The following is a 24,967-nucleotide window of genomic DNA, read 5'->3' as shown; positions in this document are numbered from 1 at the left end:
TACGTGTGCGTAAACAAAAAGAGGACATTTTCAGCAACTGCATTGCTTGTGCGATCGATATAAGTGTGTTTTTTCTGACAACGTCTTAAGGTGCCACTCAGGTTGCGCCTGAGACCGCATGAAACTTACATTGGAACAGTCCTACTAGGGGTCTGTCCTCGAGAACATATTTTGAACGAGACTAAAAAGCCTCCCATGGTGTCAGCGGGACCAGCGATCCGGAAATGTAACGGTCGATACCAGATTCAGGAGCGATGTCGGTCGGCGGGGAGTTGTCGCACCAAAATTAGAAAATCAAAGGTTCAAGACTACCCTATGCTGCCACTGTTCTCTCACGTTCCCCTGAATTCAAGCTTCTCAATGCCATAAGGCTGCTCTTGTACGGTCGATACCATTGAAGAGCTACTAACAGTGTCCCCCAACTGCCGTGTATTCGTATGCAACGAAGACAGCAGGTTCTACATGTAGGATGCTTGCTCCTAGAAAAAAGGCTCAGTAAAGCCATGAATATAGATCCTCCAGGCTGCGATGTGAGCAGTGATGTCCAGCTCGGTTCGGATATGCACGAGTCTGCGAGCATAAATGGCGAAAATTACCAGCTCCTTTCATCCATAGTTATTTTAAAGTCAGGGCGGCAGGGTGAACCAGGTCTCCCTGTGTGTGTATACGAGGTTGCCGTTACGTAAAGTCTGTATACATTGACGATTCATGCACGACATGGTACAGGTGGTTATCGAGACCGCACACCGGGTTGCCCGGCCTCACCGTTCGGTTGATGTAGATGGTATAATCCATGTAAGAGTGAATCAGATGCGCGACTACTACCATCCTTTGACACTACAATGGAGATGGTTCGTCCAGAGGGCTCACGAGATCATGCTGGCCGAATGTCTTACGGCAGTTGTTTGTTTTTCCCACAATGAACTCGACAGACATTTCTGAATCGCAGTTCGCAATCCTGACGATCTTCGCCTAGCATGGAGCGCCAATTGATTCATGCAATCAGATTTCCTATGAATAGGGTGGAGGAGAATCTGAAGAACTCTACCCCGCCCTGCAGCTTGTTGTTTGTTTAAGCATGGTATGCGCCAATGCTGACGATGAGGTTGTGCAAGTAGAGAGCATGCTGAATCGACTCTATATATATATACGCACCTGAGACTTTGCGCCACCACATCTCCGTCAGACTGGCGAGAAGGCGCGGCGCGTACGTATGCTCATTGCTTCCTGGAATCATGGGCGCATGCTATCGCTACTGCCCCCGGTCATTCGTGGGAACCGAGAGCGGCCATGCCCGTATACACGAAATCTTGTCTCACGACCTATTTCCTAAGTAGTAAGAGCCGTGTTTCAGCAAGATCAATGCCGAGCTGGTTACGCAAACGAGCTAGGATATGAAGGACCAAAACAAATTGTCGCCACAGGCCGCCAATGGTATCAATGCCGATACCACGAAAGCAATCCGCCAGAGCGACGACATCCCCAATGCACGACGGAATACGTCCCCTGGGGCCGGCTTCCGAAAGGACAATCCAGAAGGCAGGGGGAGCCATGACTATTGGTCTTTGGCTCAGCTGCGGTCCAGGGCGTTTTGAAAAGTAAACCCCCTTGGGCATCTCTTATAGGGCCCGAGGATGGAAGACACTTGTCGGGCATTGATGATTGAATGTCATCTAGATTTTACAATTCCACACCCTTGTCCATTTCCTGGGTGTAATGAGAGCCACCTCGCCAGCTCTTCCGTCCCCGTAAGCCCGTGGACATGAGCCACGTCGAGACTTTCGAAATCCACTTTGAATCTATGCCGTCCCCTGTGGCGAGTAGCTTGGTGCCGAAATACGAAGGATATGCTGGGGGAATATACACCTGCTAGGGAAGTCCGGCTCACATGAAACATCTGTGGGGGAACTGGAGAGACGCGCGGCCTACACAGCATGGCTTGCCTTGGCTACCTGGATGTGGATGTAAATAGTAAGGTATGGGTCCATCGTGCTGAAATCACCCCTCCCTTGACAGGAAGAAGTATGTACTTTATACGCGTAATCTACATTATTTTACCCGTTTGTTTCGTCCCTTGGCCACTTGTCTTGTCCAGTCAGGCTCGCACTTTAGTGGGGGTCCACTTACCCTATAATATGCGTTGATAACACGTCCAATGGGGTGCCCCTATTTTTCCTGGTGTAGCGGTATTTTAAGCAGCTTGACATGATCATTATGCGTACGAGAGGAAGGCTCGCCAGCCGCGGCTCGCGCAAAGAAGCCTTTCGGAACGAAATTTGGCGACAAGAGAACCGGAGAAGAGTTGGCTACAGAAGAGAGAGAGAGAGTTGGCGACAGTAGATAGGAGACAGGAAGAAGAGTGAGGTCGAGATACGAGACACGGCGAGAGACGTAGAGCATTATCGTGAGTGAAACCGAGACAGAGCGTCGGGAAGGCAGGCTAGGCCGCTGGAGGAAAATTTGGTTTAAAAAGGCGCAAACTCAAAGGGCGTGGAGAGACGGCAGGGTTGAAGAGAGATGTGAGTGGGTAATGCATGTCTGGGCGAGTGGAAGGCTCGGAAAATTTACATGTGCTACCGGTATAAGTCGTAGGTATAAACAGAATAAGGAGTATATTGGGGAAGTTTTGACTTGATCGTCTTCATGAAAAGGAGAACAAGAAGAGAAGAGAATGTGCTATTCGAGCCTTTGGCAGTTGATTTTGAGGATGATGAGACATGTTGTCATGTTGTATTGTTTCGTTTGATGCTTTAAAGTTCAGAGAATATTCTTGGGCGGACGTCGGGCGCGCAGTGGTCGGGAAGATATCGACGCGGGAGGTCTGATAGAGCCAGAGGCGGATGTGTCTTGGTGATTGACCTGTTCGGTGTCCGTCTCTGACTCTGCGGGTCTTCCGGGGACAGAAAGGAGGAGGTATCGGATTTGGGAGTCTTGACCGTCACAGTCGGTGATTATGGTGGAAGTTTCGGGAGAAAGTCGCGGTCTCTTGGTTGGGGTTTGGTAGGGATCGGGCAATGACCGACTTGATGCCAGCATAAGGGGATCGACTGGGCCAGAAGCATGCGGCGTGGGGGAGGCGGGGCTTTGGGCGGCCTTGGGTTTCTTCGTAGAGGTAAACCTGGCCAACGCAACGCTATAGTCCGAGGGATTGCCGACCGCGCTCTTGGGTGTCGTCGGCAGTAGTTGTGTTGCAGAAGCCTGGCCGGACATGGCCTTGTCGTGGAAAGTCCACGTGTCGGGGACGACGATGAAGATATAGTCTTGGTCGAAAGCCGGGGCATGTTTCATGATCTGGTGATCCAGTAAGCCGGCGATTTTGCCCGTACAGGTGAAGAGAGCGTTCGACTGGAACTGGCTGTCGCGCCTCTCGGTCATATTCTTGCATAGGAGGTCCAAGGATTAGCGTGAATGGGGAAGATGACGAAAACTTGGAAGGGTGAAAGCCCTTGAAGGGGTTTTGCCGGGAATCCCAGGACAAATAAAGGTGGAGAGCTGGACAAAGCCGCAGCAGCTCAGCTGGGTGTCGTCAAGGGCCGCAGCCGAGTTTCCATGCAGGAGGTCGCGGCCGGAGCCGATGACAGGTCCCGTGAAGGAGACAATGGGTTGTATCGTTGGGAAAGTATCCACCGAGCTGAGGTGCGAGTGACAATTCTATGGATATCGTCAGGGAGGGCAGTGGCGACAGAGAGATTTGGAGCATAGACTCACGGTTGGTAGCTGTGATCGCGGACTATAAGCGCGGGGACGGTGTATTCTGTGATGTTATCATCGTCCGACTCCAAGCCATCACGTCGCTCGATTTCCCACGTCAGGGCAAAGGGATGAACACGGCCGACCATGAAGAACCATTGCTCGGTCCATTCCGAGGAGATTATCTGTTGGTTGTATATGGAAATATTAAGGCTGAAGAAGATGCAGGTCGATGGATTGCCAGTATCTGACCGGATTGCTGCATACTCCGGAGTCGACAGCCATGAGGGCGTGGGAAGGAAGACCCTCGCTAGGGTTTCTGCGTTGAGCCCTTTGACACGATGCTCATTCTGGTAGGCGAACCTAGCCGGGCAGCCGGGCTGGACAAAGGCCATCATGGACATGTCGGCGCCAGCATTTTCTGGCTGTCAAGAGGTTGCCGCGGGGAGGACGAGGTATCGACGTTGAGCTGGGAGGCCGACATCGTGAGAACATGGCAGATGTAGTCACCGTGGAAGTGTAAATGAGGGGTTACGCAGAGTGGAGGTGGGCATCCTATAAAGCAGGTTTTCTTGCTGCTCGAAAGAGGGCTCGCGGCTAGGGTCGGGGAGACTTAAGAGTCAGAGAATGCTACCTAGGTGATAGATCAGAAGCGGGGGTATGCGGGAATGAGCTGGCGAGGTTCTTGAACAGTCTCGACCATCTGGTTCTATGGTCGTGAGTGAAGGGAGCCGGGGTTGGAAGTTGAGTAGGGGTGATGGCTATGTCGCGAGAAGTTGGAGGTCGGCGAACAGTAAGGTTAGTGTGGGTAAGTCTGCGGAGAAAGAAAGTCCAGCAGTACCCTTCGGTGTCATCGTTGCATGGAGTAGATAGCAAAGGCGACAATAACGAATGAGAGTGAAGGAAAGAAAGAGGTTATGGTAGTATTGCAGGGTCCCTTTTGACGGTCGTCGGTAGTTGGATGGGCATTGCGTGCGGCTGAGCGAGGCGGGTGCCGACCGTGTCGAGTCCACTATTGGGACACGGTGAAGTCGGATATAGGGGACGACCTGAGGAGGAGGATGCGAGTTGGTCACGAGAACTCTCCAAGAGGGTCTGCAAGTCGAGACTCCGGTGGCTAGCGACTACAAGAGGACAGGCAGGGGGATCCTGGCTGTCGCTTTAGCATGAAGGCCGTTGATGCGACGTTGGTGGTGGCGAGGGAGCAAACCTAGCCGGGTAGTCCGGTTGCACGAGGACACCGTGGACATGTTATCGCCGGCAGCCTTTGGCTGTTGCTCGACGAGGTGGAGTGGCAGATATTGATGGAGCAACTGATGCGCAAGGTGGGTGGGACGGCGTTGGAAGGGCCGAGAGTATGGTTGGAAGTGTGCGGCGGGCGGTTGGCGCGGCCACCCCATGTGCCGGAGGTCGGCAGTAGCCAGGATTCGCTGGAGTGCGCAAAGAGAGCACGGCGATGGAAGGGCCGCCTTTGGCAAAGCTGGGGTAGCAGGTCGCACGTGGAGACCAGCCGAGGGCCGGGACGGTGGACGCACATAGGGAGGGTAAATGGGGATTACAAAGGGTAGTAGTATTGCATCGCTTCGGTACCATAGGCAAGCATTATAAGGGAAGAAACGCCACGGCCATGAGAGTAGTGATCGTTAGGAAGCTTCCCACTCGGAAAGAAATAGTGTACGCCAAGAAGCGAGATTATCCAAGTGGAAGTGCTCCGAGCCAAAACTTTCTAGCCTGTTGCCAATCCACGCTAGTCGACGTCGAGGAGGCAGTAGCATGGCGGACAGTCCTGCAGGGAAGCTAGGCGAGGCGGCCGCTCACCGTGGAGCCTGTTCGTTGTCAGTCGAGGATGGAGAAGAGGGTAGGAACGGGGGAGTGCCTGTTTCGGGGTGCGGAGATGATACAGGGCAACTCCGAGAAGGGCACAGAGCACGGGAGACAAGGTTGGGGCGGTTCGGGAGATACAGATCAGTGGCGAATGAAGCATTAACGTTCCGGCTGATTCAGCCTAAGCAGTCTGCGGTCGAAGAAACCGCATGGAGAAAGCATGCAGAGGCGATCGCAAAGTCACTGCCGAGAAGACCGCCGCGAGGCGGTTTGCGGTCAAGCAGAGCACGGAAGTCCCGTAATTTGGTCAGCAGCGGAAATTCCGCGCAACGTCAGTCACCGAGTCCGCTTCCGAGGTTCGTGTTGCCTACAGAACGTGGAGACCAGGGGGCAGTGGGCTCTAACAGTCCGCCCCTTCATCGGCCGTTTTTGCCCCAGGAGAGGGGTCCTGAAGGTGACGGGCAGGGAGATAAGGTGGCGACCGGCGGTGTCCCGGGTGTTCGTTCGAAAAAGGGACCGACGCTCCGACCTATCCAGCCCAAGGATACGACTTTCCAAGACCTAAGACGAACGGCGCAATTTGCAGCATCGATTGCATGGGGTTTGCCCAAGCTCCGTCGGGGACCGGTTCGGCGGCCAAGGGCACAGGTGGGTGTGGACGATGGCGCAGCAGAGGCAGCGGACGGCTCGCTGCGCGGACAGAGGCAGTCCCGGAGGCGGGAGAAGAGAGCCCGTCTTCCTAGCCGGGATGGGCGCCCGATAAAACAGGTCCGAAGTGGAATCGGAAGGCATAGGAGACGGGAGCTGCAGGCCGAAGACCTGGCGAGTGTGCTGCGCTTTTTGGAGGAAGACTTTGCCTTGAAGGAGAGATTGTCTAACGATCAGACGTGGTGCACGCCAATACCGCTCGAGAGGAAGGTGTCGACGGTGCGAGACTTCTATCAGGCGTTCCACGATGCGAGCACGTTGCCGATACGGACCTGCATGGTGTGCTACCGCAAGTGTACGAGAGGAGAGTTGAGGGAGATTACATGGGATCATTGGCTGTCAAGTTGCGTACCAAAGGGCGGCCGCTCACCATTTTCATGCCGGAGTTGCTTTCCTGAGGGCGAGTCCGTGTCGGTGTGCGCCGAGTGTGGCCGATGCCTGGCGCGCAGGAGCCTGTCGCCGGCGATCCACCTTCACAGTCGCCTTGGCTGCGAGCACATGTTCCCGATGAGCTCAAGGGACTGACGCCGGTCGAAGAGAAGCTCATCTCGCTGAACTCATGTTACGGGTTTGTCACGAGATATAGCATTCCGGGCGGGCAGAGGCAGAGCGTGAAGTATCCGAGGCATGTCAGGGCCACATCACGGTGTTTCCGAACAATGTGCAGGAGCTGGCCACCAAAGTGCTCCCGCACCCCTTTGCAAGCACTGGACGAGATCCACATCTCGTGGCAGGGCGCGGAGAAGCCGGCACCGAGCGACCTGTCGAGTCTCTTGTCGGTGAGGCGGCGGGTGGTCGAGAGGGCCCTTGTCTGGCTGAAGCGGAACAACCCCACTACGCCGAGATCGAGATCGACGCGGCGGAGATGGAGAGCTGGGAGACTCGATACACGGGGTACCGTCGTCGGTGTGCGATCGTATGGAGCGGAACGAGCCGTCTGGGTGGAGAAAGCGCGGACGGCGCACGTTGTGCCGCCCACGGAACGCGCCATGGACGAGGAGGGCCGGTGGAGATCGAGGAGCTCTTCGCCCTGCTCAACCAAGGACAAGAAGCCGGCGGCCAGGGTGAAGGTCACGGGCCCAACGGAGAAGGCGCGGTTCGCGATGGAAGTGACGCCTGCCCCGACCAGAACGTTCCAGCGATCAACGAGGTGACGTCTTCTGGCATGTTCGCGCTCGACGGACCGCCAGACGTCGCGGACGTGGAGAAGCTGCAGTTTGCCTGTGACGCTGTTGGTGAAGGTGCCGACGACGGCCGTGCGGGCCCGAGAGCGTGGGTCGGGTCCCTAGCCGGGGGGGTTCGGGGGCGTGGCGACGGTGGTTGTGAGCCATACATCCGGGTTTCGCGGGGGGGTGAGTTTACCGATTCCTTTGAGGCGTCCTTCTTTGCCAGGACGTTCCCGACCCTGTTCCCATTTGGCGTTGGGGGACCAAGGCTGGTTGAAGAGACCATGGTCGACGCGGGGAAGGTCACGGCCAACTTGCGAGGCAGGGCTGTCGAGGCAGAGGCGGCCGCGGGAGACCCCGTATCGTCTCGAAGCTTGAACCTTCAGGCGTGGGCCGAGATCGTGCTCCGGCGCCATGGTGGTCGATTTGCACTGCACCACATCTTCGCATTTCTCGTCTTCAACATGGGGGTGCGATCGAGGAACCGCCGGGTCAGCATGTTGAGTGTGGGGAGGAAGAACTTCCGCAAGGTAGAGCGCATCGTGCGTTCGATGACCACAGAAAGGCTAGCGGCGGCGAGGGTCGAGTTGGAGAGCTCGGGTAAGACGACCGATGGTGACGTGAAGGAGCTTCTCAGGAGCCTCTCGCTTTACGGCCACCGGCAGCCCATGTCGAGAGAGGTCCGTCTCAATATGCGGCGGAAAATCCAGTCGCTCATCGTCGGATATGGCGTGCCGGCCATCTGGTTCACCATCAACCCGAACGACATTACGAACCCGGTGAAGCTGCGACTGGCGGCATACCGCACACGCGATCCCGACGCGGCCGAGGAGTTCTTAGAAGGCCTTGGGGATGCGTATAAGCGGGCACGGCTGGCGATATCGGATCCCATGAGCTCGGCCGTGTTCTTCCACCGCGAGATGAAGCTGTTCTTCGATCATTACGTGAAGGTCGGTGAAGAGTCGGTATTCGGGCGCATCGGCAAGTACTATGGCGCCGTGGAGACGAACGAACGAGGGGCGCTTCATGTTCACGGCTTGCTCTGGCTGCACGGGAACGCGCATCTCAGCTCGATGCTTGCCGACATCCACGGGGAGGATCAGGCGGCGTATCGCGAGCGAATCGTCCGATACATCGATAGCGTCTTCTCAGAGGTAAGAATGCCTACCTAAGATATGCCACCGGGAGCCTGAAGTACTCTTCTGATGGCCAAGTGGGGCCGGGTTGACGTGCAAGGCAGGATCTGGACCAGGAAAGTTTTTGCGCCGTGCAAGCGGAGCGATCTGTGACGGGCGGTATTGGTTCCCTGCTGGACAACGCCGCGCAGTTCTCGGCCGCGTTTATCGAGGAGGCCAACTTCTGTGCCGGCGCGACGCAGGTGCACACGCATAGCCCGACCTGTGTGAAGTATTCCTTGGGCAAAGGAGGGCGGAAAGGGGACCTCTGCCGGTTCAAGGCGCCATGGAGGTTAGTCGACAAGACCGCCCTCACGGCAGACGGGGTGCTGCAGATCCGGAGGACACACAGCATGGTCAATCGATGGAACGAGGCTATTGCTGTCGGGCCCGGCACAACCATGATATTTCCTTCATTGCGACGCAGCGCAAGACAATGGCCCTCATCTATTATGTCACGAACTACGCGACCAAGGTGGAGGACCCGGTGTGGAAGCGTGTGGCGGCCGCGGCCGAGCTCCTGGCCGCCTCAACAGGTGATGGCACGGCCAACGGAGGGCGGGACGGTGGCGGAGACGCTGCCACCGATGACCCTGTCAAGGGAACAGGACGCGACAGTTCCTGATGAGAGTGGCGAACCGCGTGTTCACGGAGCGTCCGCTATCACAGGTCGAGGTCGTCGCTCACCTTCTCGGATATCCGGCCGAGTTCACCGACAGCAGCGCGTGGGCGTACCTGAACTGTTCTCTGCTGTACTGGAAGTCTTTCGGCGATGGCGGCATCTCCGAGAAGCCAGTGGCGCTGCGGCTATGGATGACACCTTGGATGAGTCGGTCGTCGTCGAAGAAGAAGGCCTGAGAATCTCCCACGTCGAGGCGTACCAGCACCGGGAGAGCTGCTGAAAGGCCTATGCCTGTATGACTACATATCGATCGTCAGACTGAAACGCATCGGCAACGACGAGAGCTGGGCGGCTTGGGGGGAGATGTCTTTCGAGGATGGATGGGCGCCGGGACGACGCTGGGTTCAGGTGCTCAGGCGGCCGGGCAAGCACGCTACCGTCTGCCTCGACGGCTACCTGAGCAAGGACTTCACCTACGATGACGAGTCGTGCTACCGGAGGTGTGTATGGCAACTGCTCTGTCAGCGGGCATTATCGGAGAGGCTAACCCACCCCCTGAAGGGCAGCCGTGCAGCATCTTGCGCTGTTCGTGCCGTGGAGTCCTTCCTGGGCGAAGGAACAGGTGAGATCAACAGCATCTGGGCGCGGGCTCGAGACGCTATGGCCCCGAGAATATCATGTCTCGTCGACAACGTGCAGCTGCTTCGACGATCCGCCGAAGACGCAAAACGCGACGCCAAGCAATGGGCAGCCTCGTCCGGCGATGGCGACCCGACGGTCGCACACGTCGAGGAGGGTGGAGCAGGCGAGGCGGGCGCGGAGTCTGCAGCGACATATCAGCCCAACAGCATCGGAGACGCAACGCGGCTCATCGACGTCGTCCGAGGTGCAGTGGGAGCGAATCAGGTGACGGCCAAGTCGCCGGAGCTCATGGCAATGATACAGCAGCTCTGTCGGTTTCAGCAATCGGCGCTGCGCTCGACGGCCGAGCTCGAGGCCACGGCGCTGATCGAACGAGGGAGAGGCGGTTAAGCATGCCAGGGCGGGTATTTTCCGGGGCCGCACTACCGCCGCAGGATCAGGTCAAGGCTATCAAGTCGCAGCAGGTAAGTGCCTCGAAGGAGAGGAGAGGATGATCCAGGGATACAAAGCACGCCCGCCGCCTGGGAAAGCGATCGCCGCGCAGCGTTGCGAAGGGTGATGACCGGTTTCGGGAGGACGAGGTCGAAATGACGATGGCCGACTCCGACGAGACCGCTATCGACGCAGGGGCGGGAATGGACGTTCAGTTTGGCCCATCAACCTCCTTCCTCGCGGCGGGCAAGGTGTTGGCAACACGGCTGACGCTGAACAAGAGGCAGTCCATCGCTTTTCTGATAATATGCCGCCAGCTCGATTTGATGCAGCAGACCGACGGGGCGATGCCTGCCAGCTGCGCCAGTTCGTCGGTGGCGAGGGCGGTACCGGCAAGTCGCGAATCATCGAGGCACTCGTCGAGCTGTTCAGTAAAAGAGCCTTTCGAATCGTCTGCTGATCACGGCGACGTCGGGGACTGCGGCGGCGCGGATCAACGGCATCACGATCCACTCCGCCTGCGGGTTCACTAAAGACCAAGGGGCGGGGCGCGAACATGGTCAAAGACCTTGACGGTGCGGCTGCCGAAACAGGCGGAGCGGTTCATCCACGGCCAGTCTCGAATGGATTGGCAGGAGAAGGATGTGCTCGTCATCGACGAGGTGAGCATGCTCGGGGCGCGGACGCTGCACGCCGTGAACGAGCGGCTTCGCCGGCTTCGCGGATCGCGGCAAGATTTCGGGGGGATCCCCATCGTCCTCTTCTGCGGAGATTTTCAGCAGTTCCGGCCGGTCCAAGAGAGGTCGATCGTCCTGCCTAGCGCGGCCATCTCGTGGGACGTAGACAACTCGTTCAAGGCCGAGCAGCGTCACCAGCACGACAAAGCGCACGCACTGTGGAAGAGGTTCACGACGGTCGTCATGCTGGACGAGCAGATGCGCGCCGCCGGCGACCCGGAGCTGCAGAGGCTGCTGAAGCGGATCCGTCTAGGCGTGCAGGATCGGACGGATCTAAACCTCCTCAACTCAAGGTGCTACCGGGAGGAAGGCGGATCCTTGGGAGACGGGCATCACCGTGGTGACGCCGCTCAATAGGAATCGGTGGAACCTGAACATGGAGGCGAGCCTGGCGTTCCGGGTCCAGCAGCGGTCGACGATGCGCATTTTCATCTCCGAGCACAAGTGGAAGGAGGAGCTGCCGACGGAGGAAGAGGCGATCATGATACTCAACCAGGGCGACGATAGCGCGATCCCGGTGCCGGCCGTCTTCATGTTCGTGGCCGGGATGCCCATCGTCGTGAACCACAACACCCACCAGGGCTGAAGCTAGTGAACGGCGCGAGCTACTCGGCGGTGGAGGTCATTGTCGACAAGGCGTACCCGGGGCATCGGATCTCGGCCGATATGACGATCCACTTCGGGCCGCCGGCGGGGATCATTCTCGAATCGGAGACGACGAGATATCTCCACTTCGTCGGGATGCCGCCGGGCACGATCTTGTTGACACCCATGACCGTTAAGATACAGTGCCAGCGAAAAAGGCCGTGGCAACGCAACGACGTCAGCCGAAAGGGTTTGCCGTGCGCAGCAGCGTTCGCGTGCACGGACTACAAGGTGCAGGGCAAAACGCTGGAGCGCGTGGCCCTCGAGCTGCGAGGGACACGGACGACGAAGATGGATGGAACGGTGGTGCCTCGCAGTGCGACCCGTACGGCCTGTACGTGCAGCTATCGCGCTGCCGAACTCTAGACGGCATCATGCTCGTGTCCAAGGTGCGGGACAGAGACTTGGTGGGCAACCGGGTCCCCGAGGAGATGACTGCCGCACAGGCCAGGCTCGAGGTACTGAGCGAGAGGACCGTTGAGGAGGCGTTGCGCTGGCTGGACGGTGATGCTGAAGAGTCAAGGCGGCCGCGCTAGGTGACGCGATGAAGAGTTCGGCAGGCGGGAAGAGTCGGCAGTGGTGGGATAAGGCACGCGAAAAGGCAACAGAAGCCGGGGGAAGGGCAGCGACCAACAAGGAGGGAGGGAGGCAAGGAGGGACCAATCACAAGGGACCAATCAAGGGGCGGAGAACTTTTGGGGGGAGAGGGCGGGGTCTGCGGGGCACGTTAGAAGGCCTTTCGTTCCTCAAGGCATATGGCAAGACATCGATCCTAACTTTGGACAGTGTCTGAAATATCGAGATGAACCCTGCCCTCAGATCAAACACTCGGATAAGGCGTGTCAGCCAGCCTGACTTGGAGGCTATTTCACGGGGGCTTTGCCGATTTCAAGCAAGCGGAAACGTGTTCTCACCAAGACACAGACCACATCCGCTGGCCATTCAAGCTTTTGCAAACACTTTGGCCAGCTCCATTGTCTGTCGACACATCCGCTGACGCCCATCCGTCGCACTTATCGCCGCTATGAGAATTGGTGCTTTCGCGCAGCAGTTTGGCGGCCAGCGCCTTGGCGAGGCCGTTTCGCCGATGGGATTCCTAAATGGCATCATAGAGCAGAGTCAGGAGCAGCGCCTTGTCCAGGTTGGAAGCCGGCTCGGTTTCCATGGCTTGAGTTTTGGTCCCTACCTCGCAGTGCAAGCTTATTATGCTCCCGTCTATGCCTGTCATTGCCCGTTGAGTACGATAGGTCAATTAACACTTTACATGAAGCGCACTGAGGGACACTTACCTAGAAATGCCCAGGCTATCGGCGTCAGGTCCTGGAGTTTGACCATGAGGTTGTGTAGCTTGATGAGCAGGTCCCTGTCGTTGGGGAACAAGACGTGTCAGGGTGTATCTCGAGCAAGAGCGGTAAAAAAGAAAAGGAAAAACGAAAGGATAGTGCTATTTGCCCAATACCAAATCTCTATTTGGCCCACGTGGTTGATCGGACAGTGGATCGAGTAGCCCGGAAAGCAGTCAGTCGGCCGGCCGGCCGGCCGGACAAGCAAGCGGGCAAGCAAATTGCTCGTAGTTCTTGCGATGCCATGACCAACGATAATGGTTGCGATAGGTTCTGCAAAATGTAAAGCGATACACGTACTGTTGACCAAACAGAGATTTGGTCTTGGGCAAATGGTAATACTCGTTAGGACTGGTCACGCTTACGGGCTTCGCAGTATGTGTGTTCGCGACACGACCATCTGGCAGTCGGAAAGGGTAGCAAAGCCCCAGTGCATGTCCTCCGGAAGCTGACTGCCCACCCGGGGCAGAGTCTGGGCTTGAAAAAGCCACTTGTCGTAAATTCCCGAGCCGCGTGAGGGCAGGAGATGTATTCGGCCGGTTCTTTCGAGAATGGCTCTCACATCGGAGTGCAGGCTCCCGAGAATGAGGCGTCTCGGATACCGCTCCCCTGAGCCCCCCTCTCTGCGCAGACGAACGAGTGACTCGACGGTGGTTGCGAGCAGCGCCTCGTGCTCAGACTGGTCTTGGGCATAACCAGTTTCGTAATTCTGGCTCTCTAGGCTAGAGTAGAGAAATATTTGCGTGTTGGGGTTATAAAACAGGTCGACATGTGCCACGACAAAGATTTTGGGATCGGGCGAGCCTCGCTCAAGTCTTCCGTGGTCTGAGGTAAAGATGGTACGAGCATGGGGATTGGTGCCGGCGTCACGTCTCGCGAACTGGAGTCGACGGAGAATGCTCAATGACGATGGCAAATATCCTGTTAGCAGCTCGAGCACGCGGTCCGGCACGGAGGAGAAAATGGCGGTTTCCGTGGGCATGTTGGTAAGGAGTAGCTGTCACGGGCTGTGCCCGGCTGGTGGACCCGGTTGTACCGGGTCCGGTGGGTCGTGCTCCGGTGGCAACACCGGCCCCGCTCCGCGGACCCAGAAGCTGCGAGAACATTCCGAGAAGGGTAATATAAGCTCGCACTCGAGGCTACGCCTCGAGTTCAGCTTCTTTCCTCCTTAGCTCTAGATAGACAACATCTAGGCACCTGCTTGTTGAATAAACTCCGGGCCAGCCTTTCACATATCTAGAGCTCCTTCTAAATACCGCAAGCTGCAGACTGCTCGTCAGGATGGACCAGCAGAGTGAGAGCCCAAGTCTCCAGCAGCAATGGATTGACCAACGCATTCAAGAAGCGGTCAATGCGACTCTCAGCCCTCTACAGGACCAACTTTCCTTGCTGATGGAGCAACTCGGGCGAGCGCAGCCGCAGAGCGCCGACTTGCAATCGCCGCCAGTGGCACGAGGATTGGGCGAGCACGCCTGGCTTGGGCACGCCCTCCCAAAACCTGCGGTACTGGAATGCGGAAACCGTTGCCCAACCCACCCAAGTATGACGGCTCACGGAAGAGCTACTCCTCCTGGGCCAGGCAGATGCGAGACAAGCTGGACCTTGATGCACACTACTACAGTGGAAATCGCGAACTTTGGTACCTCATCAACTCATGTTTGGACGAGCGACCACAGCAAGTGGTCGCTACCTTTACGCCGCGGAGGCCCTGGGGTAGCTACGACCCCAAGAGTTCATGCGATACCTCGACCGAACCTACCAGGACAGCAACATCCAATCCCGCGCTGCTGCCACGCTGAGAACTATGCGGCAGCGCGAAGACCAACCTCTCGCGTCCTTCCTTCCCGATTCGAACAGGCATTAGCTGAAGCCGGGGAGCAGACTGGCCGGACAGTGCAAAGATCGTATTTCTAGAGAACGCAATAAATGCACGCCTCCAAGAGAGTTTGGTCACAGCCGTCCTACCCGACGACTACCAGGGATGGCTTGCGAGAGTTCAGGAAATTGCGGGCAGATTGAGAGACTGAAACCCGGTAGGCAGCCGACGTCGACTGAGCGGACGCCTCAACAGCTACCAAGGCAACGACCCAAGGAGGAACCGGAGGACCCCGACGGAGATGTTAAGATGACGGACATCAACCGTATTGGCCACGAGTCGAAGGGTCGTCGACATGTCGATAAGAAGCCGAAGGATGAGCGCCGCTGCTATCGCTGTGGTCGGACGGATCATCTTATCGTGGACTGCCCAGCCCAGGTGGTCTTTCCTGGCGAAGGAAGCAACAGCGACCTAAAGCTGCGCGCATGAAGAAGCCCGATGCCGCAGATGATTCGGAATCAACCGCAGCATCCAGTGAGGACGAGTCGGCGGGAAAAGACTAGCCCCGGGGCGAAAGCGGGCGCCGGGGCCTGCAAAGGCAGACATCCGGGACTGGGAAGCGTTCAAGCCACGAATGAATAGTCGGACTGTATTAGTCAACGCGCGGGTAAACCGAGGCTATCGAATACGCGCCCTTGTCGACTGTGGATGTGACTGCTATGCCGTGATCGACGAAGCCCTTGTTCGGAAGCTGCGGATACCCTTCGTCGACTCGAAACCACGAGAAATTGGGGATTCTCAGAGTCAGCGAAGAGTGTCATATCCCCAGGGTCGTGGCTGTTGTGGTCGAGACAGCTGGATTTGACGAACGTGTCTTTGCATACGTGATCCCAAGCCTGGGCCAGGACATGTTCCTCGGCCGGCCTTGGATGGAGAGAAATCACGTCGTGTACGATGCTGCCAAGCAGCGAATGTACCATGGGAGGGCAGGTGTGACGATACGCCTCATTGGGCAGGAAGAGCCCGCCAAGATACGCGCGATTCGAAGCGCAAGACTCGTGTCGGCAGCCGTATTCACGGCGGAGTGTCGACGCGCAAAGAGACGCAAGAAGTGCAACGCGATCTCGATTCATGCAATCAGTTTGTCGGATATAGAGGGCGCTTCAGCCGAAGCCGCCAGTCGATCCGAGCGAGAAGGTCCCGGCAGAAGTGCTGAAAGAATTCCGCGACCTATTCTCACCAGGAGAGGCAATGAAGCTGCCGCCACATCGACCGGGTGTGGATCATGAAGTCAACCTGCAGCCTGACAAGAACGGCAACGAGCCACCCTTCCGTGGGGCCCACTCTACAACATGTCACGAGAAGAGCTGTTGGTCTTGCGAAAGACCCTGAAAGACCTGCTGGACAGAGGATTCATCCGAGCGAGTAGCTCAGCGGCTGCCGCGCCGGTGCTGTTCGTGCGGAAGCCGAATGGAGGGCTGCGATTTTGTTGCGACTACCGAGCGCTGAATGCAATCACCAAGCGCGACCGATACCCACTGCCCTCATCGCGGAGACCCTGCAGAATCTGGCCAAGGCTAAGTGGTTCACCGTTGGACGTGGTGGCCGCTTTCCATAAGATCCGCATGGCTCCGGGACATGAGGAAAGACTGCATTTCGCACGAGGTTTGGGCTCTACGAGTGGCTCGTGTGCCCTTTCGGCCTGAGCGGCGCCCCGGCATCATTCCAACGATACATGAACAGTGTATTGCGCGAATGGCTGGACGACTTTGTCACAGCGTACCTGGATGATGTACTGATCTACTCGAGCGGTTCGAAGGCGGATCATGAGGCTAAGGTGCGACGAGTTCTCCAAGCACTCGCCGACGCTGGGCTGCACCTAGACCCAGCGAAGTGCGAGTTTTCGGTACAAGAGGTCAAATACCTTGGGTTCATCGTCAACGCAGGGAAAGGAATCGCCTGCGACCCCGAAAAGCAGCGCGCCATCCGCGAATGGGAGGCCCCGACCACGGTGAAGGGTGTCAGAAGCTTTCTGGGCTTCGCCAACTATTACCGGATCTTCATCCCCGACTATGCCAAGATCACGCAGTCTCTGGATGCCCTGCTTAAGAAAGGAACTGCCTTTCATTGGGGACGAGCGGAGAACGAGGCGTTTCAGGAGCTGAAGCGACGATTTTGCGAGTCACCGGTGCTCAAGCAGTGGGACCCGAGCCTCCTGACCTTTTGGAGACGGATTGCTCAGGCTACGCATTGGGAGGCGTCCTGTCGCAGGAAGGCCCAGATGGACGTCGACACGCATGCGCCTTCTTCTCGAAGCGACTTTCGCCAGCGGAGTACAACTATCCCATTCACGACAAGGAGATGCTTGCCATCATGAGATGTCTCGACAACTGGAACGCCGAACTTAGGAGCTGCGGCCCATTTACAATCCTTACCGATCACCGCAACCTGGAGTATTTCATGACACGCCAGAAGCTCACGGAACGGCAGAGCCGTTGGGCAGCCGAATTGTCCCAGTTCGACTTCAAGCTCGAGTATCGACCGGGAAGCGAGGCTGTCGTGCCTGATGCGTTGTCCCGCCGTGAACAAGACAAGCCACAGGGCATTGACGACGAGCGGGAACAAGGAAGAATGATACAGTTGATACCGGATAGTGCCATTCCATCATCGACAAGAGCATGTATCAACGCGATGAGTTCTGACTGTTCAGAGGCATCCACCCTGCCGAAGATGAAGGTCTTCGAGGTAGCGGACCTGCAGCAACTCTGGGACGAAACGGTGGCGAAGGACTCGATATTCCGGGCAGCCTATAAGGCAGTCCGCGATCGCGAGCGTGCCTTCCCGCCCTCGCTGGGCCTGAAGATCCAGATTTCAGAATGTGCGATCGACGCAGGCAAAGGCTGACATTCAGAGACCGTATTTGGGTGCCGGGTGGATCCGGAGAGGAGGGTAACCAGGAGGAAGCTGAGAAAGACCAGTTGAGAACCCGCATTGTGCAGCAGTCGCATGACTCTGTTGCGACCGGTCATCCCGGCAGGAAGGTACGCTGGCTATTGTGGCTCGGCGATTCTACTGGCCTGGGCAGTCCCAGCTGGTTCGCCGGTACGTAGCCAATTGCGACACCTGCGGCAGAGCACACATCTGGCGCCAGTCGAAAAGGGGATTTCTCAAGCCTCTGCCGATTCCAGATCGACCCCGAAGCCATTTGTCCATGGACTTCATCACAGATCTGCCGCCTACTGGACCGAGCAAGGCAAGGTACCTGTGGGTGATTGTGGACAGACTGACAAAGGCTGTGACCCTCGAGGTGATGGACAACATGGAAGCTGAGCCGTGTGCAAACCGTTTTCCAGTGTCATTACCGATTTCACGGAATGCCACGGTCCATCGTCAGCGACCGCGGGAGCAACTGGCTAAGTAGGTTCTGGAAGAGGTTCTGCCGTCTTGCAGGTGTCACGCAGAAATTGAGCACGGCCTATCATCCTCAGACGGACGGAGGGCCAGAGAGAATGAACCAGGAGATCGAGGCCTACCTGAGAGCCTACGTGTCGTACGTGCAGGACGACTGGGGAGAACTGTGCCCTGCCGCGCAGCTGGCACTCAACAATCGTGAATCCGCAGCGACCAAGATCAGCCCCTTTTTCGCTGAGCATGGTTACCACGTCGATCCCATCAGCGTCGAGGAATCGGAAGAGCCACCGAGGCATAGAGAGGAAAGCAGAGCTGATAGCCTACTCAGTCGCCTGCAGGAGGTCAATGAGTACATGCAAGCAGTGATGGCCTCCTCACAGCAACAACAAGAAGAGGCTGCCAACGCAAAGCGACAGCCTGCGGAGCGATTTGAAGTTGGTGACAAGGTGTGGCTCTCGATGGCAAACTACAGATCGCCACGACCGTGCAAGAAGCTCGACTGGCTGCATCACAAGTACACAGTCACGAAGGTAATTAGTTCGCACGTTGTTGAGCTCGATGTTCGTGGCTCAATTTACCCGCGATTTCATGTTGACCTTTGCGGCGGGCGCATCAAGATCCGGCTCCTGGCCAAAAGGTAGATGACGCACAGCCACCACCGGTACAAGATGAGTCCGGCACGAATCTGTGGGATGTCGACGAGATTCTCTGCGCGAGATGGAAGAAGCGGGGACGAGGGGAATTCAGGCAAGCACTAGTGCGATGGACGGGCTACGCAGAGCCGACTTGGGAGCCAGTTGAGTGGTTGCAAGGAACAATTGCGATGAAGGCATTCGAGGACAAGTACGGGCCAATCAAGACCAATGATGGCCCTAGGAGAGGTACGAGACGCTGGCAGGAACGCAAGAACCCGCAGACGCCGACCTGGTCGGAGGGGACAAGGGGGTAATGTCACGGGCTGTGCCCGGCTGGTGGACCCGGTTGTACCGGGTCCGGTGGGTCGTGCTCCGGTGGCAACACCGGCCGCCCGCGGACCCAGAAGCTGCGAGAACATTCCGAGAAGGGTAATATAAGCTCGCACTCGAGGCTACGCCTCGAGTTCAGCTTCTTTTCCTCCTTAGCTCTAGATAGACAACATCTAGGCACCTGCTTGTTGAATAAACTCCGGGCCAGCCTTTCACAGTAGCGAGCGGTGTTTAGGCCCAAGAGTGCACAATGTCTGACGGCTTGTGCTCATATGACTCATCGAGTGTCGTGGCTCTGTTGAGGGGAGCCCCTGAAGTCAGTCTGTGCGGCTCGGGCCAAGTCCTTAGCCCTCGGGCCGAGCCCTTTGCCCTCGGGCCCACGCACACAACGTAGGCAGGCTTCCTCTTCGTCCTTTTCCCTCCTCCCCAGACTCGATGCCACAGTTGCATTTCCTCCCTGACCATGACGTCAAGAACAGCAGCCTTGACGCGGGGTTTGTAATGTAATTGTCAAGCTGGTAAAATACCGCTACACCATGCAAAATGAGGGCACCCCCAATAGAGGTGTTACTAACGCGTATTATAGGCCCTTTCTTGTCCTGACAGTAATGCATAACATGTGTTGGGCAGCTGAAGAGACGTCCGCCCCGGTGCTCTTTGGTGCTTGTTGAGCACAAACCATTTGATCCGCGGCACACTGCCAAAGCCTGGATGACGAGCCTAACAGCGAGCGAGAAACACAAACCAACACGCCCGGGCCCAGGTCGCCCTATTGAGCATGTCAGCGCCGAGGATTCAACGCTGTCTGTCTCACATAGACTCTTAGACTGTTGTGTCCAAGTCCAGGTCAATTCGAGGGGGTAATGAGCTTGCCCCTGGGCGTGAAAGGGAGTCGAAGAGATGGGTTGACCCTGCGGTGCGGCCTTGATAAGTAGCCACGCGATTCCGGTATGCAGGCGGGCCAAGCTTCGAGTTGGCTCAAAGAAGGAGATAACATACCGGTACTAGCTTTGAGCTACCAGAATGCTCAGAGGTGAATAATACATGATGGGTAACGACAAGTTGTCAATGAATGATTAGGTAGCCAGCGGCTGAGATAGGCCTTGGGTCCAATGCCCCCAGTTGCGGACAAATGGACGGCAATACGAAGTCAACTGCTACAGTTTGGTTAAAGCCATTCTCTAAAGGCCAACTCCGACACAAACTTAGGCGGCCTTTGAATCGGCTTGGCCAGTGAGTGGCTTGCTCTGTTGAGCCCGGCATGCGCCCCTGCCGCTGAAGTGGTCCTTTCGCACACACAAAGGGATAGAGGCAAAGGTCCGTGCCAGCAGCAATCAGCAGGGAACTCGACCGACCAACCGTATTATGCTGCGCCAACAAGGGTGGTGAGATGCGTGTGTAATCTCAAACCATTTCTCGTATCCACAAGCATCCACCAAACACAACTTTGACTCTCACACTGACCAGCTCATCCACGCCCGAGTCCAAGATGCCAGACTCACCAGAGCATTCGGCAGGCGAGCCGCCCCGAGGTGATGAGCACGCGCACTTTCTCTGGGTCTCCCAGGGAGACCGGGAACCGATTCGAGAGTTGGCCAGTCACGGCAACTTTGACGAGCACTATGAATCGACTTTCAACAAGGTGGCGGCCGTGACCGAATATTACTGCCGTGACGGAAAGTGCACCCTGATGTTCGAGCCGCGTCTGCACGACCTCTGGTATGCCTACTACAAAGGCGGCAGACACATCCCGCACTCGAAACCCGTGCAGAATAGGCTGGCGCTTAGCCTCGTCCAAATTCGAGGGCCGGGGCCTCTGACCAGGCCAAATCCAGGAAACGTTAGTTTCTAAGTCGCCACCATCAACGGCCTGGGAAACTTCCCCTTATTTGCCACCGACATGTCCTAGTTTTGGGTCAACGACTGCGCAGCTAGGGGTGATAGACGAAGGTGAATTTTTTGAAGATTTTGAATGAAGGATGAATCAAATGAATTGAATTTTTTGGATCTTGATTCAAAATCTTCAAGCTCCAATTTTCGCGATTCAAGTTGGGTTTGGGCCAATTCAGGCCATTCATGAATAGTTTGAAGGAATCCCCTAAACGAAGTGAATTTGGTGTGTACCTAAGCGATTGCAAAGATACCTCGAAAACGCCAATAAGTAGTATATGGTTTTATAGCCTTCTGGGAAGTCTCTCGATAATCTCGAATATTACAAAAATTAACTTACATAAATACTGATCCGCCCGTCCTAGGCAAATGGACCGAAAATAAGCACTTTCAAAAGCTCTGCCGAATCCTCAAAATATATCGGTCCAACGCGTTCGAATCCGCGATTGTACACAGTTACACACTTGTAGAGCCTCAATCCTCCGAAGCCTCCATTGTATCTGGACAGGGGGTTGATATCGCAGACTTATCGGCTTGGGAGGCAGGAGGTTTGGGGGTAGGGGGTTCGGCGAGCCTCGGTAGTAGCCTCGGTGGGAACTTCCGCCGGAGCAGGGGGTTGAGGAGGAGGATTCTCGCCTGAACGCAGATTAGCATATACACAAACAATGAGGGTATATTCACACCATCTACCAGCTTGCCCGGAAATTGGAATGTGGTCTGGTCTTCAAATAATAGAGCGTGCCGTTGTTGGCGGCGTTGTCTCCCGTAATGGCGAGAAGCTTTGGCTTGAGCCTGAGCTCCTCAAGTGTCTTCTCAACTATCTCGTGTTTGCCAGTGTGAGATTTTTGAGCTCGATAAACTCAATAACCTCCTCTCTCCTCAAACTCCGGCGTAATCCAGTGCGTAATAATGGCGAAAATAGGCACCCGATTCGGTGCTGTCCAGATATCAAGGGTGAGCGAGATGGTAGCACAATTGTACTGAAGCTCGATCTTCAGCTTCTCTCTGCGTTCCACAAAGTCTGTGTAGATGTGATTGCGTAAGGTTATACGGCTCCTGTACACACAGGTTGTATTGTGAGCCAAGAACATCTCTTGGAAAGCAGGAGTCTCAAGTTCTCAACAACAGAGAAGGGTTGTCGGTGTTTTACAAACCACTGGCGGATAGACTCCTTTGCCGTGAGCCTTGCTCTTTGCCTGGGTCGACCGCTCCATGCATCTACCTCTGTATAATCTCCTCCACCAATGGCGCGGCCGTATCCATTGATTCGACCGTGGTGAGACTCCTTCGTAATACTGTGGGATTTTAAATGGTCTCCCATGCCAGAGGTAACCCTCGGCGGTTCGATTCAAGGACCTGGAATATCTTCCGAAGAGTAGAAGGATTTTGAAGGCACTCTATACAAGTCCACCGGAACTCTTGGAATATTTTCGGTCCATCCTTGTACTCGAGTAAAAGCTTCTGTCTATGGCTTCCTCTGCATGTACCAATAAACGTGGCTATTCTTGTCTCTCTTCTTGCGAACATGCTTCTGTTTGTTGTCGGCCCACTTCTTGATAAGTCTGGCTTTCTCTGCGAGCGTCATGTGACTACCGGTACTGTTCAATGGCGGCTCTGATGTATCCGCGTCAGGCATGTCATCATCTGACTCACAGTCAGGATGGCCGGGGCGCGCAGACAATCGTATCTTTGCCAGTCGGAGGAGGGGACGAAGGAGCCGGAGTTGTGCTAGGATCAGGGCGCGCGCGCGGGATTCTGAGGTTGAATTGAGGGCGTTCAATGCGGGCATAACTCTGCGTTGGCAATTTACGCCGGGTCCTAGGAGCAAAGAAATCGCTGCGGCAGCTGTTTTCGATTCAGCAGGGGCCATACTATGTATCATGTTATAATTAGCTATCGGTTGGACAGTAATGAAGTTTTACCTGGTCTAGGCTAAAAGGCTCGAGAATGGACGTGAGACAGGTAGTCGGGACGACACCAAATAACCCACAATAAAGTATAACGGAGTCGAGGTTGAACGGGTGGGATAGGTCGTCGGGCAGGACGTTGATTCGGGGGCCGACCCGAAGCCGCTGTCGGAAACATCGAAGCAGGAATTAGGCGAGATCGTCGTAAAATAATGTCGTGGCAGTTGTCGCGAAGACCGTTGCCCAATGCAGGCAAAAATGTGGGATGGGCTGACGACCGTGTCTTTCCGACAGTAGAATTAACAGGTGGTCAATTGAGCGCGAATAACGCGTCTAAACGCGGCTAGTTGGCACAACATATCCTTATCATGCAGATGTTTCGGTACTTTCTGATCGGGCTAGTTTGTGTGGACAAGCAAGTAGCAGTCATATTGGGCTCGATGAGTAGATAAGTCCCTAACAGTCTCCAAATCGCGAGATGACGCAATTCGTGTCACGTCCAATTGTTCGCGCAGTATTGAGACGTTGAGGGATCTGAACGCGTTTTTCTAATCAGTTTGCCGGAGGCTGTTTAACGGTATAAGTCTTGTATTATATTTCAAAATTTGGGCTGCCGAGCTTAATCTGTGCTTGAGATGTAGTTTTGCAAGTAGCAAATGACCGATCTATTTATTGCCTTCAGGATGATGTGGCATTTCTTGAGCAAATGTTAAGCACAGATATCGAGAGTTATATCACCCGAACCAGAAAATCCAGAACATTCGAGTGATACTACATTTAAATGGTGTGCATTATAAAATGGCACTGTTCATAAGCTTCATGGTTTTTTTGATACTCCGTATAGGGTGGCAAGACTGCTGAAACGGTGGGCGTATCAGGCACTGTTAGGGTCGTTATACCAACATATATGGACCCTAACTACCCCACTTCCAACCCACTGGGATTTTCCCAGTGGAGTGTGGACGGCGGAATCCAACTGAAACACGCACAACAGACTTTTAAATACGCAGTGCGTCATCGCATGGGCGGCCGATTTCGAAGTTACCATGTCCGCGCGGGGCGAACCCCTTGCTCCTGTCAGAACGGTGGTTCTGTGGCGTGCCTAATGGGGAAAGTGCATTGTGGAATCTATTGGTATTGTGGGAATCATGCTCGTCAATTGTATCTAGATCACACGGTCAGCATGTGGCCTTAGGGTCACGTGTGCGGCTGAGGCTTGCGTGGCTATATCTTCCACGCTGGCCTCTCCCTCCCTAGATAGAAGACAATCCTCATAGCATAATACGACACACCGGTTGAACGACGTTCCCAGTTTGTCTCATGCTCGAGCCCTGCCAACAGGTATGATGGGGGTCAAAGCAGCTTGTTTCTTGATGTGTACGTGTGTGTCTGCTTGTTGGAACGGCGCAGCAGGAAGGGCGGCATGGGTCACCTGCCAGGTCACGTGGGGCATTCAGCCGAGATTTCTGCGGGCCCAAAGGGCACATTCCTAGCCGGAAGGGGCAACACACATCGCCTTTACACACACACAGCCGTGCATATAGCTCCAATTGACCTCTTCTGTGTGCCCACTATCGTTGCCACCTTCCTCATTCGGACGAGCCGCAGAACCGCTGTTTCTGACACTGCTCAGAAAGAAAAGGAGGCCCTTGGTGGGTGGCTTTGGGCATTAGCCCATTCCTCCCTGTATGCCCCCTTGGCTGGCAGCTGCGAAGGGTGATCCTTTTTCACCGTATATTTCGACCATATCGCCATTCATTCAAGATTTTGATGAATGAATTGAATAAAGACTCCTGATTTTTGATTCATCGAATTTGAAGACCTTACCCGATTCGGCTTCATTCAATTCAAGGGTCCCGAGGCCGATTCGACTTCAAAATCTTCAAATATCAGCCCTATGCGCAGCCATGCCGACAACAAACGCCTCAACCCGTCTTGTTCCCTTGCCAAGCTCACCGCAACGGGCATAGCCAACGACGGACTCTGCAACATCG

General features: G+C 55.8%; 9 protein-coding genes across 9 annotated transcripts; 5 read left to right on the top strand and 4 right to left on the bottom strand.

Moving 5' to 3' along the window:
• Window positions 1-2,757: 2,757 nt before the first annotated feature.
• On the bottom strand, window positions 2,758-4,085 carry HRG_11363 (uncharacterized protein; the record flags this gene model as incomplete). Its single annotated transcript, XM_044869833.1, has 2 exons — window positions 2,758-3,355; window positions 3,709-4,085. The coding sequence occupies 2 exons, from the start codon at window positions 4,083-4,085 to the stop codon at window positions 2,758-2,760; spliced, it is 975 nt and encodes a 324-aa protein (XP_044715095.1).
• Window positions 4,086-6,784: 2,699 nt separating this feature from the next.
• On the bottom strand, window positions 6,785-7,804 carry HRG_11362 (uncharacterized protein; the record flags this gene model as incomplete). Its single annotated transcript, XM_044869832.1, has 2 exons — window positions 6,785-7,507; window positions 7,556-7,804. The coding sequence occupies 2 exons, from the start codon at window positions 7,802-7,804 to the stop codon at window positions 6,785-6,787; spliced, it is 972 nt and encodes a 323-aa protein (XP_044715094.1).
• Window positions 7,805-7,852: 48 nt separating this feature from the next.
• On the top strand, window positions 7,853-10,217 carry HRG_11361 (PIF1 protein; the record flags this gene model as incomplete). The annotated part of the gene is made up of 8 exons (XM_044869831.1): window positions 7,853-8,542; window positions 8,629-8,762; window positions 8,813-8,855; window positions 8,991-9,099; window positions 9,165-9,392; window positions 9,448-9,685; window positions 9,747-9,807; window positions 9,885-10,217. The coding sequence occupies 8 exons, from the start codon at window positions 7,853-7,855 to the stop codon at window positions 10,215-10,217; spliced, it is 1,836 nt and encodes a 611-aa protein (XP_044715093.1).
• Window positions 10,218-10,882: 665 nt separating this feature from the next.
• HRG_11360 (PIF1-like helicase domain-containing protein) lies at window positions 10,883-12,177 on the top strand (the record flags this gene model as incomplete). The annotated part of the gene is made up of 5 exons (XM_044869830.1): window positions 10,883-11,289; window positions 11,354-11,552; window positions 11,618-11,731; window positions 11,786-11,957; window positions 12,008-12,177. 5 exons carry the CDS (start codon window positions 10,883-10,885, stop codon window positions 12,175-12,177), a joined length of 1,062 nt encoding a protein of 353 aa, XP_044715092.1.
• A 374-nt stretch (window positions 12,178-12,551) lies between these two features.
• On the bottom strand, window positions 12,552-13,966 carry HRG_11359 (acetyltransferase; the record flags this gene model as incomplete). Its single annotated transcript, XM_044869829.1, has 4 exons — window positions 12,552-12,737; window positions 12,828-12,862; window positions 12,931-13,004; window positions 13,350-13,966. The coding sequence occupies 4 exons, from the start codon at window positions 13,964-13,966 to the stop codon at window positions 12,552-12,554; spliced, it is 912 nt and encodes a 303-aa protein (XP_044715091.1).
• A 2,186-nt stretch (window positions 13,967-16,152) lies between these two features.
• Window positions 16,153-17,704, top strand: HRG_11358 (reverse transcriptase (RNA-dependent DNA polymerase) domain-containing protein; the record flags this gene model as incomplete). Its single annotated transcript, XM_044869828.1, has 4 exons — window positions 16,153-16,257; window positions 16,324-16,465; window positions 16,579-17,075; window positions 17,117-17,704. The coding sequence occupies 4 exons, from the start codon at window positions 16,153-16,155 to the stop codon at window positions 17,702-17,704; spliced, it is 1,332 nt and encodes a 443-aa protein (XP_044715090.1).
• A 470-nt stretch (window positions 17,705-18,174) lies between these two features.
• On the top strand, window positions 18,175-18,852 carry HRG_11357 (integrase core domain-containing protein; the record flags this gene model as incomplete). Its single annotated transcript, XM_044869827.1, has 1 exon — window positions 18,175-18,852. The coding sequence occupies one exon, from the start codon at window positions 18,175-18,177 to the stop codon at window positions 18,850-18,852; it is 678 nt and encodes a 225-aa protein (XP_044715089.1).
• A 1,813-nt stretch (window positions 18,853-20,665) lies between these two features.
• Window positions 20,666-21,028, top strand: HRG_11356 (uncharacterized protein; the record flags this gene model as incomplete). The annotated part of the gene is made up of 1 exon (XM_044869826.1): window positions 20,666-21,028. The coding sequence occupies one exon, from the start codon at window positions 20,666-20,668 to the stop codon at window positions 21,026-21,028; it is 363 nt and encodes a 120-aa protein (XP_044715088.1).
• Window positions 21,029-21,752: 724 nt separating this feature from the next.
• Window positions 21,753-22,855, bottom strand: HRG_11355 (uncharacterized protein; the record flags this gene model as incomplete). The annotated part of the gene is made up of 4 exons (XM_044869825.1): window positions 21,753-21,883; window positions 21,935-22,087; window positions 22,156-22,400; window positions 22,554-22,855. 4 exons carry the CDS (start codon window positions 22,853-22,855, stop codon window positions 21,753-21,755), a joined length of 831 nt encoding a protein of 276 aa, XP_044715087.1.
• Between the last annotated feature and the right edge of the window lie 2,112 nt (window positions 22,856-24,967).

Source organism: Hirsutella rhossiliensis (assembly GCF_020360975.1).
Source record: "Hirsutella rhossiliensis strain HR02 chromosome Unknown scaffold00020, whole genome shotgun sequence".
NCBI classification, from domain to species: Eukaryota; Fungi; Ascomycota; class Sordariomycetes; order Hypocreales; family Ophiocordycipitaceae; genus Hirsutella; species Hirsutella rhossiliensis.
This window is presented reverse-complemented; position numbering and strand designations above follow the sequence as displayed.